At 44.4% G+C, this 19,031-nt stretch overlaps 1 protein-coding gene across 19 annotated transcripts in view; it reads right to left on the reverse strand.

Annotated features, from left to right (window-relative positions):
• Nucleotides 1–19,031, reverse strand: part of SYNE1 (spectrin repeat containing nuclear envelope protein 1) — a 575,028-nt gene that overhangs the window by 299,066 nt on the left and 256,931 nt on the right. For 18 of the 19 annotated variants that reach the window (XM_053292895.1, XM_053292839.1, XM_053292877.1 and 15 more), the window contains 8 exons: nt 14,828–15,010; nt 13,594–13,737; nt 11,689–11,844; nt 10,436–10,600; nt 8,659–8,831; nt 6,154–6,307; nt 2,722–2,865; nt 2,198–2,362 (listed from right to left, as the gene is read on the reverse strand). In XM_053292895.1, coding sequence (XP_053148870.1) covers nt 2,198–2,362; nt 2,722–2,865; nt 6,154–6,307; nt 8,659–8,831; nt 10,436–10,600; nt 11,689–11,844; nt 13,594–13,737; nt 14,828–15,010 — 1,284 coding nt within the window. The remainder of the gene's footprint in view (nt 1–2,197; nt 2,363–2,721; nt 2,866–6,153; nt 6,308–8,658; nt 8,832–10,435; nt 10,601–11,688; nt 11,845–13,593; nt 13,738–14,827; nt 15,011–19,031) is intronic. The other variant, XM_053292924.1, reaches the window with a different exon arrangement.

Genomic DNA, 19,031 nt, shown 5'->3' on the forward strand with positions numbered 1-19,031 from the left:
TTGCAGCTGGTAAAGATTCCTCAGCTTCAGCATCGACCACTTGGAATGGTGGTATCGGCGCTCGATACCGAGGAGTGACTTGAGTTGAAGCCGAGAGGACTGGAGTGTGCAATGCTGAGGGAACAAGTATTGAAGCTTGTGGTGTCGAAGGCGAAGCAGAAGATGCCAAAGGCGTAGGAGCTGGAGAAAGACTCCTTGCTGCCGGCATCGAAGGCTGTGAAGAGTGAGGAAGGACCAAATCTTGTTCGACGTCGCATGAGGTCGACGCATGTGCAGAGACAGTCTCGGCGGATCGCTCGGCGTCGATTACTATCGATGTCGACGTGTCCGAAACCGGAAGCTGGAGAGCTGGGGCATCAATATCGATGACCATCGATGCCGAGGGAGTCGGCAATACTTGTGGGACCAACGTATGCGTCGAGGAGTCGGTCGATGTCGATGTCAAAGGTCTCGGCGTACTAACCGGTATCAATGGTTGAGCCGAGGAGGGAGACGGCGTATGGCCCCGTGGGCTCTCCCGGGTTCTCTGACGTTTAGAACCACTCGGAGTGGAGACATCTTCGCGTCGATGTTTGGAAGCCTTGTCACGTTCCTTAGAGTGACGGGAGGACTTCGAGGTGAAAGAGGAATTCTTCGATGAAGACCGTACCGACACCGAGCCTTTCTCTGATGTCGAGGGGCTTTTCGACATCGACACGGTTTTGGCGGGAACCGCATCAGAAGGTTTACGCGCAGTCGACGTCGATGAGAGTTTCGGCGTTTTCGGTGTCGGAGTGGCACGCACGGTAGACGTCGAAGGTCGAGGTGTGCCAGGTGTAGAAGGGCTCAGAACATTATCATAAATTGCCGCACGAAGGCGAAGAGCCCGATTCTTTCGCGTCTGTTTTGAAAAGGACAGACAGATTTTACAGGAGGAGACGTTATGCTCCTCACCAAGGCACAAAAGGCAGAGGTCGTGGAGGTCTTTAGAAGGCAACTTAGCCCTGCAACCCTCGCACCATTTAAACGATTTCTTTCCGTCAGCCATAGTCAGTGGTCAAAGCCGTTCCGCGTCCGCTCACCAGAAGTCACCAAGAAACAGTCCGAGTCAAAGCCAGAGAATCACCGTATGCCGTTCCGTAGTCAGAGTCAACGAAGTCCAAAATTCCAGTCCGTGGTCAAGAGGATGAACGAAAGAGGTACTATGTACGACGAAGAGGCACAGACCGCAGGTCCAAGACACAAGGCGGTCGGAAAAGAACTGAGGGACTACGCGCCTTAGCCGCGCCTTAAATAGCACGCAGCAGCGTGGGGCGTGGCTTAGACGCTTCGACGAGCTTAGGCATGGCTACCGTGTGGTTCCTGCGCAGGCGCAGAACCCATTCTTATGGGCATCGACGGATCTCGAACCAGATCTTAAACTAATCAGAATGCGGGTACTCCACCCATGTGGGTCAGCCCCATAAGGAGAACTGCTCCACAGCAGGATGAAGGGCCAGGTGCCAATTCAGCCAGGCACTGAGTACTGAAATCGTCTCCCCATGGGACTTTTGCCCGCTAAGGGAAGGGCAGCCTGACCAACCCCAACCTGCAAAACTCTGAGCCGTGAGCCAAGCCACCCTCCAAGTAGGGGCCAATCCCAGCCCGATGGGCCACAAAACCTTGAAGGGCTGTTTGTCAACACCCTCCCACCTTAAATGATCCTCCAGCCCAACTCGGTTACCAAAACAGGCTACCCCAACCCACACTCTCTTGCAAAGTGACCAAGGAATCCAAATCCAATGGAATCCCTATCATAAAACTCAGTGAGAAGTAGATGAAAAAAGGCCGCATCCAGTGCCAATCTGGTGTGATCCAAAAAAGTCCTACTTGGCCCCAATGGCAACAGGATAACCCTCACTGAGTACGGGATGGGCAGATGGATGCCTTGCCTGGAGCAACTGGGTGAAGTACTAGGAAGCCTATTCTTATGCAGGCGCTTCCTCCCTGATTGGCTGGCCGGCGTCACATGTGGGGAGAGCAAGATGGCAGCCCCTATGTCTGCCCATGGAGCTGGGCACACAGCCCTGCCCGCCCACTCTAATGAGAACAGCATTCCTACACCCATCAACTTTTACTGAAAAAAGTGTCATATACTGTTGCATAATCTTCTCACACATATTACCAATAGCTCCAAATAGGCCAAAATGTTTTAACTTAAGTATATAAGAAACTCTACCTGGAGTTCCCGGAGTGTTGCTTCATGTCTCTCTGGATCACCTTCAAGATGTGATAAACAGTTAAGTGCTTCCTGTTCTTTTTCTAGCCATATTTCAAAAGCTTTCAGATTTCTTTGGTATTCATGATGCAAGCGAACCAGCTCCTCAGCTTTAGTTATTACCTCCTAAGAGAAATATTTCATTAATCTTTAAGAAAAAGGGCAATCCTGAAACAGAACCAATGTTTAAAATTTGGATATAGTTTATCTAACTCTTCATGGGTATTTAAGTGAAGGGTTGATCTGGTAATTTAAGAAAGATATAGGTGAGAGATAATTACAAAAAATACAGTTTTTAATTTATTGAATTAACTGGCACAGATAATTAACAGGAAGTTAAGATAAAGTCATTCACCATACATACATGCACATACACATACACTCCAACATTCATGAGCATAGAAACAAGAAAAGCTTCTCTCCACACCTTCTCTGAATGCCCTATACAAGGAGAAAGATTGTAGCATTGTCAAGAGAAGCAGTACCATTATCCTGTCTTTAAGAAATTGGTATCTCTCTCGAAGATCCTGAAGTTCAAGCTGCGTTACATAATGTTCAGTCATGCTCAGGGCTTTAACTTCAACTGTCTCCAGCAGTGTACTGTGACTAAACACTTCTTCCTTAAGTAACTGCAGAACACAAATAGCAAGTTAGCAAATTGACTAACAAGGCTGGATATTACTGTTGATAATTATTTTATTGTGAATATGTATGTATTTTTATGGATCTTGATAGACTATAGTTTTTAAAGACAAACCTACTTTGATAACAGAGCAAATAATAGAATTTTTTAAACATTATGCTTTTCATTTGTACACTTTTGAAGTGTGAATGTGAGAAACAAATATTTGAAGAGATGCATTATATAGGGGTGTGCACAGAACCAGCTGGTTTGGTTCGAGTCTGAACTGGACCTGAATCGGACCGGGCCAGTTCGGTCCAGCACCCCCTCGAACCCCCCCGGTTTGGTCTGGGGTGGGTGGGTTCCCGAGCTTTTAAAAATGTAATTCCCCCCCAAAAAACTTACCCCCTCGGAGGGAGTTGTCTGAGGCGGTGGGATGTGGGTGTCAGCAGGGGTTTCCCCTCCTCCCAACAGCCTCCCTTAGTCAAAAGCTCAGCCATTCTTTGGCCAGTTTTTGGCCTTTCCTCTCAGCACAGTGGCCATTTTGGAGGCTGCCGCACCTGCACAATGGGTCATGCCAGGCCACGCAGAGGCCCATTGCACAGCCCATTGTGCAGCTTGGGTGGGTGGGGGGAATTAATAACTAAAAGCTCATGAACACCCCGAACTGACCGGGGACAGTTTCAGTCTGGGGTCAGACCAAACAGGGGATGGTTCAGTTTGATCCCAAACAGTTGAACTGAACCGGTTCAGCATCAAACACATTTGACTTTGAACCTGTTTGCACATCCCTAGTATTATACTGGTAAGTTCATCAGAGACGGGAACTGGCTGCAGCTCCCCATTCAGCATGTTTTCTGTGGCAAATCAAGGTTTGTGGCTGGGCAATGCATGCAATGGCCCACAGATCAATTCAAACTGAGAGTGAATATGTGAACATAAGATGGGCTTTGCTGGATCAGATCAAGGTCCCTCTGGTTCAATGCCTTGTTTCCCACAGTGGCCATCCAGCTGCCCTTGGGAAGCCCAAAAGAAATACTTGTAGGCAATTAGTCCTCTCTCACTGCTGCTTCTTGGCAGCTAGCACTCAGATGCATTTTATCTCTGAACCCGGAAGTGCTTTGTGCTACCAGCAAATATGTTCCTGAGGGTCACGCAGCCCTCAGGGACACATCTGTGAGTGGCATGGAGCACTTCAGAGGCAAGGTGAGCACAGTGAACCCACCCACCCCCTCAAGTGTCCACATTGGTTTACTCTGGAATGCAGCAGCTTGGGACGAGGATTTATTTCTGAGTAATAATGCTGTTGGTTATGTGGAAAGACTGAACAAATCTTTTATTTTATTTGGCAAAGTAGAAGATACTAATTGAAAAGACACTAATTGCAGTGTAATATAGTCCCTGAATTTCATAAAGGAAATAATTCTCACAGGAAATCAAGACATAAACCATATTACAACTGTAATCCAGAGTAAAACACAATCAGCAACACCACCTTTTGTTTTGCATGGGCCATAGTCACCATATATATTGCACTTAAAGATAGGAAGTTTGAGCTGCTTAAAGTATGAATACTGTACAAGTTATAAGATATCAATTGGGATTCACTTTACATTGGTGAATATTATTACTGCTTGCAGTAATATTAATAGTGAGCAAGGTTACTCCACATGACATTTTCACTCTCTACGTGGAGATACTATCTGTGTAGAAAAAACACTGTACACAACTTTAAATATCATTGCACAAGTGTTTGCCATTACACTAGGGATGTGCTAAAATGCTATTCCTAAACTGAATCGCCGGCACAACCCCTTTTAAAATGAGGGCTTCCACAGCCCCTTTAACAAGGAGGAGAGAGGGCCATACCTGCTCCTCTGCCACTCTCCACCATTGCTGTAATGCCAGCGCTCCTTCCAGATATCTTTGTGTGCCGGTGGGGCGCCTCCCAGCTGCCCCTGCGCACAACACCAGCATGCACATGGTCTCTACATGCCAGCACTGTGCACACGGGCAGCTGGGAGGCACCCTGCCAATACGCAAAGATATCCGGGAAGATCACTCAATGGCAGTGAGTGCAGGAGGAGCAGGTATAGACCTGCTCTCCTCCTTGTTGTGTTGCTGTGGAAGCCCTTATTTCAGCACATCCCTACAATACACGTTTGGAAGCTACAGTGGCTTCCTTTATTTTTCCTATGTGGCAATTATCTCCATGTAGGAAAAATAGCATGTTTCAATCAGCCCTAAAGAAGGCAACAGATGAATTCTACATTATTGCAATGCAGTAGCTGATTACACAATATCCAATTCGAGATGCATAATTTTTTATAAATTAAATAGAAACTGAGCAGTTAAATTCTAAATTGATACATTGGCAATGCTATGCACATATTAATTTCCAAACAGTTCTTTCACCAAGACCTATTTGCACACAAACAAATCATTCATCAGATATTACAGGTTAAAAAGCAAATCAGTTTCAGTGTAAAAATACAATCAGTCTGTATGAGCAACTGAAGATGGTGTTTTTACACTGAAACTGTTTTGCTTTTTAACCTATAACATCTGGTTAATGTTATTGTTATTGTTGTTGTTTGCGTGAATAAAGATATATTGGTGGAAGAACAAAATTCTAAACTTAATATATGCACATAGCACATATTCAGAAACATCGGTTGGTGCAGAATGCAGCTGCCAGGGTTCTCTCTGGAACTGCTCACTCAGAGCATATTACACCTATTCTGAAAGAGCTGAACTAGTTGCCAATGTGCACATGGAACAGGGACTTCTTTGTTGTTGCCCCCAGACTCTATAGTGCTCTCCCAGTGAATGTTCGCTCTGTGACACCTGTGGCTGTTTTAAAACACACACAACTAAAGCCTTTTTTATTTACTCAGGCTTTTACCTCCCAGAGGCTTTCAGGTTTCTCAGCTTTCTTGCTTCTGTTTCTTTTTAATTGTTTCTTGGTGTTTTATGGTTTTAATGTTTAATTGATTTTAAGGTTTTAAATGTAACTTTTACATAATTTTATTGTATTTTAACTTTTGTAAACTGCCTTGAGACGTATTATGAAAGGCGGTATAAATAAATAGCCTAACATACAAGAAATCTTAACAATTTTTCTCAACAGCCACTCACCCATACTAAAACAGAATTGGATGACTAAGTCCCTCCCATTTTAGAAGAAACTTGTAATGTGTCACAAAATAAGGGAAGAAGAAAGAAAAAATACATAATTATCAGTTTTGTATGTAAATGCAGATACAAGTATAACAAGGATGCACTTTCCACTAACCTTAGCTTTGCTGAGTGAATAATTTTTCTCTCTGAGTTCTACACGCTGCCTTTCAGAAGCATTCATGAGTGCTTCGACTTTGTCCATCCAGATAGTAAACTGCTGAACATCATCCTGGTAACTTGTCCATTTTGAAAGGGCTCCTTCCAAATGGCTGAAATTTAACACTTAAATGCTTAAAATAATACAGGCTACTTCTTATTTTTCAGACATGCTGATCCAATGAAGAACTAATAGGGACATCGGAACCTGCCTTCTACCGAGTCAGATCATTGGTCGATCCAGCTCAGTATTGTCTACGCAGAATGGCATCAGCTTCTCCAGTGTTACAGGCAGGAGTCTCTCTCAGCCCTATCTGGAGATGCCAGGGTGGAAATTAGTAACCTTCTACATGCAAGCATACAGATACTCGTCCCAGAGCAGCCCCATCCTCTAAGGGAAATTTCTTACAGAGCTCACATGTAGTTTTCAATTCAAATGCAAACCTTGCTTAGCAAAGGGGACAATTCATGCTTGCTACCACAAGAGCAGATCTCCTTACAAAGTTCAGATTTATGCAAGAAATAGAGACAACACTTATGTAAGAGACCTTGCACTCACTGAGCTCTGGCTCCTATGTTTTGCAGTTCCTTCAGTTTGTTTAGCAAAAGTTGCAAGCAAAAACTTGGCTGCCTAACACAACTTTACAGAGATTGGCTGGGAGTATACTAGGAGTATACTAGGCCAGGGATTCTCAACGTTGGGTTCACAGATGTTATTGGACTTCAACTCCCATAATCCCCAACTAAAGGCCACTAGGGCTGGGGATTATGGGAGTTGAAGTCCAATAACAGCTGGAGACCCAACGTTGAGAATCTCTGTACTAGGCCATGCCCCCTGTATCCCAGGGAAGTCTCACTCATAGTAGGAGGAGTCAGTCTACTTAGAGAGAGTTGGCGAATGAACAAACAGTGGTTTCTACTCCTGGAGTAAGCCATGAGAAGTTGAAAGGTTAGGCTGTTTAGTGTCTTTTTGGTTTGCTTGTGTGATGTTGTAAACCTCTCTTTCCCACTCACTCCTCTTAAATCCAGACCCTTATCCTTTTGTTCAGAAAAACCACCCTTTTGTTTGGCAATTGCTCGTCTGTGTCTAGTTTGCCTAATTCTAAACTTAGAATTCTAATCTCCATGGCCTAGCTGTTGGAATTTGTGTATATACAATGTCTTTGTTCTTGTCACAGATGTATTGTATGTATATATGTATAACTGTACAGTCGTCCCTTGCCAACCACGAGGGTTCCATTCAGGGAAACCCCCATGGCTGGTGAATTCATGGTTGGGAAGCAACAGAGGATCATTGAAAACTGGAGGTTAGGGGAATCGGGGTCATGAAACGACCAAAAAATACAGTAAAAATATATATAAAATCCCCCCTGACCCCCAGAAATGACCCCTTGACTTCCGGAAATGATCCCCCAAACCCCTGAAAATTGCCCCAGAACCCCCCCAAACCACCCCTGACCCCCAGAAATGACCCCCAAACTTTAAAAAAAAAAATTCACCAAACCGTGGATACATGGGTGGCAGTTGGTGAGGGCAGTCACAATTTCCCAGTCATGGATACTCAAATCCGCGATTGGGAAAACCATGGTTGATTATTTTTCTGTTAGGATGATCTTTCACTCAGAGTAGCACTGTTTATAATTTGATAATCTATATATTTCTTTCTCCTAGGCTTACCCGTTGCTGATCCCATGTGTGGTAGCTCTCGCGAGCGTTCGCGAGCAGCTGCTGGACTAGCAGCGGGGATAGGGAGAAAATGGTCGCCGGCATGAGGAGGCAGCAGCGGGTTGCCCCACCTCGGCCGCTGGGATGAGGAGGTGGCGGCAGTGGGCCCGGCTTGGCCACCAAGAGAAGGCGGCGGCGGTGGGCCAGCCCAGCCACTGGGATGAGGTGGCGGTGGGCTGGCTCAGCCCAGCTGCCAGGATAAGGAGTCAGCAGCAGGCTGGCCCGGCCCGGCCACCGGCATGAGGCGGCAGAGGGCAGGAGGAGGGGACAAGCTGGCTTGAAAGCTGGCCAGAAACTGTGGCCAGGGGGGTGTAGAGAAGCGTGCCAGGCGGGCCATCAGAGGGGCAGAGGCTCTGCACCCAGCCCAGCTAGTAGTTAAGTAATACACCTTAGTAACTTTGTTCAATTAGCTTAGCACGCCTCAGTTTACACTCTGTTATACTCCATTCCACTCCACTAGCTGATAGGAGCACACGGGTGTAGGAAGGGGATAGCTCTGGGGCTGTCAGGATAGTCATAAGAGCATATGATAAAACTGAGAGATTTTGATAGTAATCCTGATATAGACTTCTTGACTAACTATATGGAAAGCTATAGGTTCTCATATCTTATTGAAAGAGAAAGAAATTGGTTAATTATTTTAATTAGCTGTTTCCTAAGCTTTCCTTATTCTGAGGGTGTAACTGTAGCATATCTTGGTGATTTCATGAATTCCCTTCCAACTTCTAGCTTCTTTTACCTTTTACAATGAATACAAGCAGACAAGAGGGAAGCCCAGGTTTCCTTAAGTGTTCTTAATTGTTGTTCAATAGCAGGCACTCCTTCAAGAGATGTCTTTTGCAAAACAGACTCTCCTCGTGTCAGCACCATTTTCATTTGGATTTCTTTATCCTGTTTTACTGACAGCAGTCCCTGGTAAATAAAGAGATCCTGTTTCCATCCTTATTATGATCCTGTATTTCTCCTTCCACAAGCAAAGATATCACCAAATTTTGTATAATTTATAACAATATAACTCCCACCCCAAGGCTCAGAAAACAGTTCGGAACCAGCTGGCCGCTCAGCAGATGAGAAATGTTTTACAATTTTATGCATAGAGGAAGAGGTATATAAAATACACATTATATGCACACATTTGTAACTATTAGAGATGTGCACAAACTACGGTTTGAACACATTTTGGGCAATTCGAAGGGGGACTTTAAGAAAAAGGAGAGCAGGTCCTTATCTGCTCTCCACTGCCCCATTCAGCTTCCTTCTGCTGCAGTGCAAATCCCAATACAGCCCCCCACGCCACTTCAGTACACACATGGCATTTACATGTGCCGTTTGCATGGTCAGCAACACCATGATGCTGCATGCAGGGGGAGGGGTTTATGGGGATGCATGCCACCTCATCAGGAAGCTGAATGGGGCGGTGGAGAGCAGATAAGGACCTGTTCTCCTTTTCCTTAAAGTTCCCCTTTGAATTTCCCAAAATGTGCTCAAACCGCGGTTCGTGCACATCCCTAGTAAATGTAGCCAGATCTCTCTCTTTGTCCATGAAAAACTGTTTGAGGAGGAAGCAATTGAGAGTAGAGAAATGAACACATTTAACTCCTACCATTTCCATGCTCTAAATTCACTCCCCGAATAGCTTTTTCACCACTCCACTTCACAAATGTTCACTGTTTCTATCATTAATTAGAGGGAGTGATAGTCAGTCTTTAAATTGAATAAAATTGTGTATTATATTATATTTTGAATCTTGAACAGTACACAAAACTCCTGTTAACAAAACCTGGGGAAGCCCAAAGTATTACTAGCAAGGTACCAAATGCTGTTTTGCTCCATGCCCCTGGGGCAGTTGGCCCCCTTTCCAAATCAACTGTTGCAAGCTTTGAAAATGACATGGTGGAGAGAACATTGCCAGCAGCCTCCTCTTCTCCTTGTGCTTCTTGGAAGCTCTGCAAGGAGTGTGAGGAGAAATAATCCTTGCAAAGCTTGCAGAGTCAGATTGGACGAATGGTGGCAGGTGGGAGAATCTTGGCACCTTGCTGATGGCCCAGTAATCTGCCATCTGAGTTGACTGCCACACTTACCTCATGAAAGAACTGCCTGTGTACAAAACTGAAATTAAGTGAGCAGAAACACTGGCTTGCATGCCTATATCTAATAATGGCATGCACACAGTACTAGCCCCCACCCCACCCCACCACTGTGCTCATCCCCAAACATTTCAGAAGCTTAAGTGCTCTTTTATAAGAGCACAACTATTTGGGTGCTCTCTCTGCACTCCAGTAGTGCACTAGTGCACTGTTACAGCAGAAACACATCCCTGTACAGTGTTTCCATTGTAACAGACCACTTCTGTAGCACGGGGAGAGCACTGCAAATAGTTGTGCTCAAATTATACCTGCACTTCAGAGCACTGGGGCTAGCCCTGTTGTAGAAGCATGCATGCAACTTCAGTCAAGATGTCAGCCATTTATTAGTAAGATCTGAAATAAAGATAATTTGTTCCTTCATTTACCTACCTCCAGCTTTGCCATTCTACTGTCAAGGACACTTTTGTCTGATGTGGGATGGCAGTAAGATTCTAGCATCTGAATTGCATCTGCCATCCAGTCCTGGAGCTCTTTCAAACCATGAGAAAACTGTTGGTGCTCTCCTACAATTCTGTCCATTCTGGAGATCTTTTCCTTAAATTCATACAGATGTTAACATTACCAACCATTCAGATAATCTACCATTCCACTAGAGTTGAAAAAAGATCAGAAAGGGAAATCTCAGAAGACTTAAGTCCAGGATGAATCAAGGGCCAGAAAGCTAGAAAGATCAATTGGCCCAAATTTTCCTTCTTTGTCTTTGTTTGGGATCTACAGAACTGTTTCAGATTTGGGTCTAAAGGTGAAAACTTCCTAGGGTTGATCATGCATTACATAATTAGCGCGCGCGCACACACACACACACACACACAACATTTAAGATATGTACTCATAATGTACGATGCCATGCATGCCCTTTTTTCTTGCTTCATCTATACTGTGTGCACATGTGGTGAGAATTTAGAGCTAGATGCAGTTGTATACAGCATCTGTACATGATTAAAAGCATACTTTTCACACATTACAGAGTACATATGTCCATACAGTAGTAAAACATGTGATACCTTATGTTCCTTATTACGCATTATATCCCATACCTGTTGAATGGCACGCTAGTAACCCAACTATAGGATCTCCTGAATCACCATTTGGGAATCTATGCTATTAAATGAGCACTACCAATTTCTAATGGGTGATGCTTTTGAGTCAACAGTGAATTTATAGTGAAGCCAACAAGTATCCTTGCCCACAAAAATACAACAAGGAACTGTTCTGCCTGATTTGCCTCTAAAAATAGTTTCCCACTCCCAACTCTTCATGATTATTTAAGTGACTGTTTCTTTCTATGTACCCTTAAATGTTCCACTTGTAGTGTTGACTGCCTTGTTCTTTGCTACACCTTCCTCAACCTTATGTTTTACATCTACACCGGCTGAGGCATTATTCAGTGCCAGAACAGCAATTTTGATAGCTGCTTTCCTGGCCTGACAATGTCACCTTGCATCCGTGCTGGGAACCTAATTATCAACTCGTTTTTTAAAAAAAATATTCTTGCTTCTGTCAGCATTCTCACTTTAAAAACACAAACAGGTAGGAGACTTTAGACTGCAGTATTTCAGAATGTGAGGATGAACCCCCCATTAGATCAGCAGCAGAAAAGCACACAGAGGTAGGAGCATTACCTTTGTTACATTGCTCAGAGCAAGATATTGAGAAGATAGCTGAGAAACTCTGTGCATGAAGCTTTTGCTGGCAGCCTGTTCTTCCCAAAGCTGCTGAGCTTTTTCTTTTAGTCTGTTGAGCTGAGGCTCATGACATTTTATTTCCTCAAGGACAGACTGCAACGCATAAGCATTTTAATGTTAAGTATGATGCAAAAAAGCAAGTCAAGAAGGATAGCAGCAAGAAAATTGAAAGGATAGTCATCAGGCACAAGCTCTGTTAAGGGACTTGAACACAAAAGGACCTTTCCAGATGATCAGTTTATAGTGAAACAAATGTTACTTATTTGTTGCTGGGGAAGGGAGAATTAAGATAATCTCCTTTCCACCAACACCTTAGTTGTGATTATAAATGATGTGTGGAATCTACTACTACTACTAATATTTTTATACCACTTTTTCAACAGAAGTTCTCAAAGCAGTTTACACAGAAAAATAAAGTAAATAAATGATGGGTACAGAAGTATCAGCTAAACCATATGGATTTCTGTGACTGAAACTGGGCAACCTTTTTTCTTCACTAAGCTGCTATGGGAGGCCTGACTCATAGGGGGGCATGGTACAGGGAAAGAGGCTTAAGCCTTTGCCTCTGTGCTAATTCCCTGTCTTGAATTGCTCACCCACTGAAGCAGCTATTTGTCTTTTTAGGGGAAATCTGCAAGTTTTCCCTAAAGAGGCAAACAGCAGTTTCAGAGGGAGGGATTCAAATTGGGACATCGATGCAGGGCAAAAGTGCTGATCCCCTTTCACTTCGTGCTGCTGCCCCAATCCAGACTGTGGATATATTAAATTCAAAAATGTTTTCACAGAAGTCCACAGAATGTACAGTTTGGCCATAAGGGAAGACTTCCAGGACATACCTACAGATAAGCATCATCCCCCTCCCACCTATGTCACCTTGTACATTCACTTTGTTTTACTTTCAATGCTTTCAAGACTGAGTGCTTCCTGGTCTACAACTCACGTGTAGGCATGTGCATGGAATCAGCGGCGGCCATTTCAAAGGTGGTGGTGGGGACAACTTTAAGGGCAGGGGAGGGTGTGCTTTCCCCTCCCGCCGCCGTGTTTCCCCTGCCGGCCCTCACTTAAAAACCGGTTCGGCGGGGCAGCAGCGTACCTCCCTGCCACCCCGTCCACTGCTCGGAGCAGAAGTAATCCGTGAGTGTGTGCACACTGGAGGCGTCCGTGAACATGCCACGCTCGCTCATCGGGTGCACTTGCAACATGCATGTGTGCCAATGTATGCATACACACGGGTTACTTCTGGTCTCTTCCGGTCCTAGGAGTGGATGGGGTGGCAGCAAGGTACATTGCCACCCCACTGGACTGGTTCTTAAGTGAGCGCCATCAGGAGAAACATGGGGGGGTGCACCCTCCCCCGCCCTTAAAGTTATCCCCCCCTGCCTTCGAACCTCCCAAACCGCTAGGGGTTCGAACTTTAGTAGGTTCATGCACATCCCTACTCAACTGTGGAAGCACTGGTGTCATTGTTTTTGTTAAAATGCTAAACATTAGCAAGGCCACCCTGTTCCCACACAACAATGGCCTGCCATTTCATGAACCATTTGCTTTTTTAAAGGAAAGGTTGTAGTTATTTGCAGGATTTATATTCCCTTTTCCAGTGTGAAAGCATACATGCCAAGGCTAGGACCCCCCCCCCCAATCAAAATTGGGGACTGGATGTTGTGCTATTGCTTTGAAATCAGGACTAACCAGACTGTCCTACAAACAATAAAATGTTATTTGGCTTTGCTTTAAATTGATCATCTGAATAAGTCTACACACAAGGTAACAAAGCATGACTTCAAGGACTATTATGACCCCAAATATGCCTAAACAGGACTGAAATTCATATGCTGTTATCACCTGTAGTTTCTGCTGTTCTCTCTTTTTGGCTGTGAAATCATGAAGGCGATTACTGCTTTCTTGCACCATGTTTTTGGTTTCATTTAACCAGTTCTGAAGAGGTTCAGCACTAGCTTCAAAGTCTTTCATCTGGATCTGTAAGTTCTAGGGAAATATGAGAAATACATTCACATCTGGTTTTACATTACTGATGAAACTTTTAATGCAAAATGGAGGGTTAATATGGTGCATCAACGCCACTATCCATGCTGCATTTTATTAACTTAAAATATTTTGCAAATATGAGAACTTGTGATCTGTCCATACAAATGTATGTGTATTCATTTTTTGGTTCATGCAAGAGACCGAGTGTGAAGCAGAACGGGTCAGTGCTGCTATGCTAGGAAAGGTTACATTTTCCATCGGTGGCTAGAATGATCATGTAAACCAGTGCAACACAGTGCAGGACTGGGCAGCATTGATATATAATGAATACAGAACTAAGACAAATCACAAATGTGCCAACTTAGTCATCAGTGAGGTAACTGCATAAATCTATATGCCCGAAAGTGGGTAGTAATCAGATTGCATCTTCTGCAATGCAACTGAGGCAATTGCACTACCTTATCACAGATGTAGTTTATGCTGTTACATCAGAGCACAACAATACATATCTTGATAGAATTACACATATACCTAAGATAAGTTGTTGGTTAAAATGGATATTCCAGATCAAAAGAGACCTGGCTTCAAACACAACACTCTTGAGTTCATGGGACCAAGAATGCACTCAATGCCTTCTTATTAACCTTAAATGACACATTTAGCTTTGAAGGTGAAGTACTGATCCTTTAAAAATTGGGTTTTGGAGTTAGTCTGTTGAGGGCAAAGCATAAGCTTAGGTGGATCAGAGACTATTTCAACAGCAGTTTATGCTAAAATAAATTTGTTATTAAAGGTGTCATAAGACATTTTGTTATTTAATAAATGATGTGTTTGAATGTGTTCAGTTTGTATCAACTGATGTCATGACAGCCAAAATAGAGAAAACATTCAAAATCACATTATTTATTTTTGAAGTATCTGTAAAAACAAATTTAAATCCCACAAACATGGGTGAAATTCCCCATATCTGTATTTAGACTGGGAGTCATATAATATTCATCAGTTATATTTAATATTGTATAATAATAAATGAGTACACTTAGAAAAAAGAACAATGTTTTTAATTAATCTTTTCTGATTGGTTTCATACCTCCAAAGCTGTTTCTTTCTGGTGCAGTGTGGAGATAAATTTTTTCCAGTCTTCTTTAGCTGTAGCAACCTTAGCTTGGATAGACTTAGCCTTTTCTTTAAGCAAAATAGAACTTAACAGCTCTCCTTTGGACACCACCATGTTTAATTTATGTTGGCCATTTTCCGTTTCAGATAAGAATTCCTAAGCCAACAAACAAACACCCCACAATAATTATGAAACCAGCAAGTAATAAGTACAATGTAGCCTGTGATATAACTAGTAAAAGGGAAAAGGCAATAGGCTGGCTACTTGTTTTCTTATCATTTGGCCCTTAAATGCAACCCAAGGTAAGATGAAGGAAAAGTAAGGGTTCTTGGCTTAGGGCTACACCCTTCATTTGCAGAAGTAAACAACTGAAATTAGAATATTTTGCACGGAACCTGAACTATGTTACTCCTGTTCAAATGAATTAAAAAGATTGAGGAACCAATTCAGTAATAAAAAACCCTCCGCTTTGAGATGAATGTTAAGATGGGCTTACATTTTCACTCGTGCTCTAAAAGGTATGGAAATTCCAAGTGAAGGTGCCCATCTTAACTTCTGCTCCATATTAGCTGTAGAGACTTTGTACAATCTGGTATATGACGATGGCTTTAGAAATGAGGCTTCATGCACCCTACACTTTGCCTTGGTCCTTCAGCTGGACACTAGGCTGGGAAGGGATGCATTCAGACAGACATTCAACAGGCACAGCTTCTCTAATCACTTCCTAGAGATGCCCCTGATGAATTTCTGCCTGATGCATCTCTACAAGGCAAAGTGCTGAAACCACGCAAAGTCTTGACAAAGCGTGGATGCATGGAACCTCGTTTCTCAAGCCAGCATGATATATGTGGTACTGAAGAACCAACAACCATGGCATAATCGATGACTGGAGCTGAACAGCACTTTTTCCAAGGCAAAGGAGCAATATTAAAAAGTACTAGCTGGGCCGGGTGCAGAGCATCTGCGCATCCGGCCGGCCCACCCACCATCGCTGTCCCCCCCCCCGTTGCATGTCTGGCTTTCTGGCCGGCCAGCCGCTTCTCCCCTTGCCCACTTCTTCCCACCCCACGCTTTCTGGCTTGTGGGCCTGCTGAAAAGCTGGCCTGCCACTGCTTCCTCCTCCCGGCAGCTGGGCCAGGCTGGCCCACCACCATCGCCTCCTGTTCCTGGCAGCCACCCTGGCCTGCTGCTGCCGCCTCCATTGTTTCCCCGTCCCCGGCGGCGGGCCCAGCCACTGCTGCCACCATTGTCTCCCCATCGCTATCTCCCAGGCAGCTACTCCTGCGAGAGCTGCCACACATGGAATTAGCGACAGGTACACTTACGAGAAATAAATAGATAGAAGATAGCTGCAGTGGGGAAAAGGAAAGATGAGGGCAGGGAAGGAAACTGATGGGCTGTGCTCCCAAGGCTTGGACAGGGAAGAAACTGACCACCATACTGTTGTCGGCCATGCTGTGGTCATGGCAGCTTCAAAGAGTCTACTCCACAGACTCTTTTAGCAGTAAAGATGCATTTTTCAGGCTCTTAAAATGCAACTTTGAGGAAATTGTGAAATAAGTATTGATTAGGTCCTAGAGGTATATACAAAAGGCACTTTTCTGGCATGCAGTCTAAAGGCTGATACTATGCAAATAGAATACAAATCATTTAAATACCATTTCCTCAGTTCAAAAGAATGCCACCTAGCCTTTAAAGCCCTGTTCAAAAGAGAAAATTGCTCTATCTAAGCCACTTTCCAATGGAAGTTCACCAAATTTGCAGGGAAGGTGTATCTCGTCAGCTAGTGAGAGTGTGCCGATGGCCAGGCAGATTGGACAAATGGTTTTGATTGTATAAGCAAGAGAATGTTCAGGGCTTATAATGGTGGAATGTTGAAACTACTCCCTCTGCTAACTGGGCATAGAAGCATCTTTTAAACATGGTGATTTTAACTTAGAGAGTTAAAATTAGAAGTTAACTTAGAGAGCGGGCGGCAGGAGAACTCCCTGCCGTCCGCTCGCTTTGCCGGCTGGGCTGCAAATGGCTTCTAGGAAGCCTTTTGCGCACGCCCGCGAAAGGCTTCCTAGAAGCCATTTGCAGCACAGCCGGCAAAGGGGAAGGGAACGGCAGGGAGTTCTCCTGCCGTCCTCTTGTAATGGGGGGATATCTGGCAAGAAGGGGGCGGCGGGGAGGTGGGACCTCTTGTGAGCTTCAGGGGGCGGCCGCCAGCCGAGCTTGGCTTAGCTTGAAGGGGGTGGCAGGAACTGGGAGCGATCCTGCCGCCCGATTATGGATACAAATGGAGGAGCCCGTGCCGAGCAGAGATTGAAGCGGGTGGCACCCTGCCGCCCGATTACTACAAAAAATACGTGACTTTGAAGGGAGGGGTGAGTAAAGCCCCCCCTGTTTTGATTGGAACCCCCCACCCCAGTGCCGGACCGCAGCTCCGCGGTTCCGTGCACACCCCTAATTGTGATTCCTTTGGGGACAGGGATCCATCTTATTTATTTATTTCTCTATGTAAACTGCTTTGGAAACTTTTGTTGAAAAATGGTATATTAAAATTTGTTGTAGTTAACTATACCGGCACAACTGTGCCAGTATAATTATTATTTACAGTTGAATTTGCACAAAACATTATTCAACTTTTAGCTTCAACCAAAATAGTTAAGCCTCCACTGATTATTTCCTTATCAGGAAGCATCTACGTTTCAAACCCAGAAAGAATACCTTCTCTTTCAGAAATCTAAGTTTCTTGTAAATAAATGATATTGGCAGACTAACTCCATGGTAGCGAAATAAAATTGTACACATGCAAGGTTATTGAGCCTCACAAAATTGTAGGAAAACTCGAAATTGCTCAACATCTTATGCTCCTGCTGTGATTGTGCAACAAGGATGTCCGTGTTTCACAGTAGAAAGTGCTGCATAGATTGCTTGGCTTGTTGCACAAGATCACCATTGTGTAAGCTCACTGTTGTGCAAATGGATCATTATGCAGGTGCAACACTAGACTGGAACGCAAGTAGAACTAGCTTTCAAAACATTCTTGCGCTAGTGCAGCATTACACACTAGTGCAGCATTAGTCTGGATGTCTGCGTTGTATTTAGATTAAACATTCATGAAACTGTTATTGGCTCCTGTTTTGTATCTTTCATTATCCAAAGAGTCTTGACAGATACTGTAGTAGCTGAGAATGTACTGTAATTTCTGCTGCTGACATGAACCACCACATCTTTTGGTTTATTAAGCGTATGAGAATTTGTCTTCAATGTACTACAAACCCTTCCATAGGATTTCTAACAGCATCCTAATGCAAAGAGTTAAACCAGGTCTTGAAGAACCCTGGACACCAGGTTATCATGACACGTACAAATTTAACATCAGTGCTTTGAGATAACTGGTACAATCCAGACTTGATAAACGCTGAGTGTAATTGTGTCATAGTGCCTAGAAATTTAACTGTGGCACATAGAGAAAAACGGTTCAGTGATTGTTTCCTAACAATTCCGCCCGCCTGGGCCAGAGCTTACTGCCACCACCCATGCTCCTTGCTTCTGCAACACAGCCCTTCCTGGCTCCTCTTTTCCTTTCTCTGAGACCTCCTGGATGTGCCCTCCCCTTGCCCCTCCAGCTTCACCATGTAGGCAAATGTGTCCTCTTCCCTTTTTGCATAGAGCCTTATTGCAAAAAGAAGCTGGATTGCAAGAGCTACAGTTGCTGCTAGGAGGGCTGAGGGCTGGAAGGAGTGATGGTGGGCAGTAGGTGTTGATCACTACAGCTTTGGAGTAGGAGGAGAGCACACACTAGCTGGCTGAGGGAGCAAGGAGGCTGGCCATGTGAATAGGCAGTCTTGCTGCTGCTATGTGGAGAGAAGTAAGTTCTCAACTATGCCTCCCTACCCCACTGAAACAGCTGCTGCCCCCTTTTCCTTCCTGCCTTCCCCTCCCAGGCTTGCTCTGACATCTGCCACTGCTTCTGTTATAGTTTTGCACACTTTGTGACTTATTGGTGCTGATACCACCAGTACTCGAGCAGTAGCAACTGGCCCAATTGCTTGGTGGCCCGTCCATTGCTGCCGCCGCCTCCCCAGCACCATACTTTCCTGTTTTTCCCTCTAGGATAGCCACTGATAGGTCAAGGATGTGTGAACCCAAAGCAGCACCAGTGGTGAGGCTGGTAGAAGTGGCAGGG

This window comes from Hemicordylus capensis, chromosome 1 (genome assembly GCF_027244095.1).
Source record: "Hemicordylus capensis ecotype Gifberg chromosome 1, rHemCap1.1.pri, whole genome shotgun sequence".
NCBI lineage: Eukaryota > Metazoa > Chordata > Lepidosauria > Squamata > Cordylidae > Hemicordylus > Hemicordylus capensis.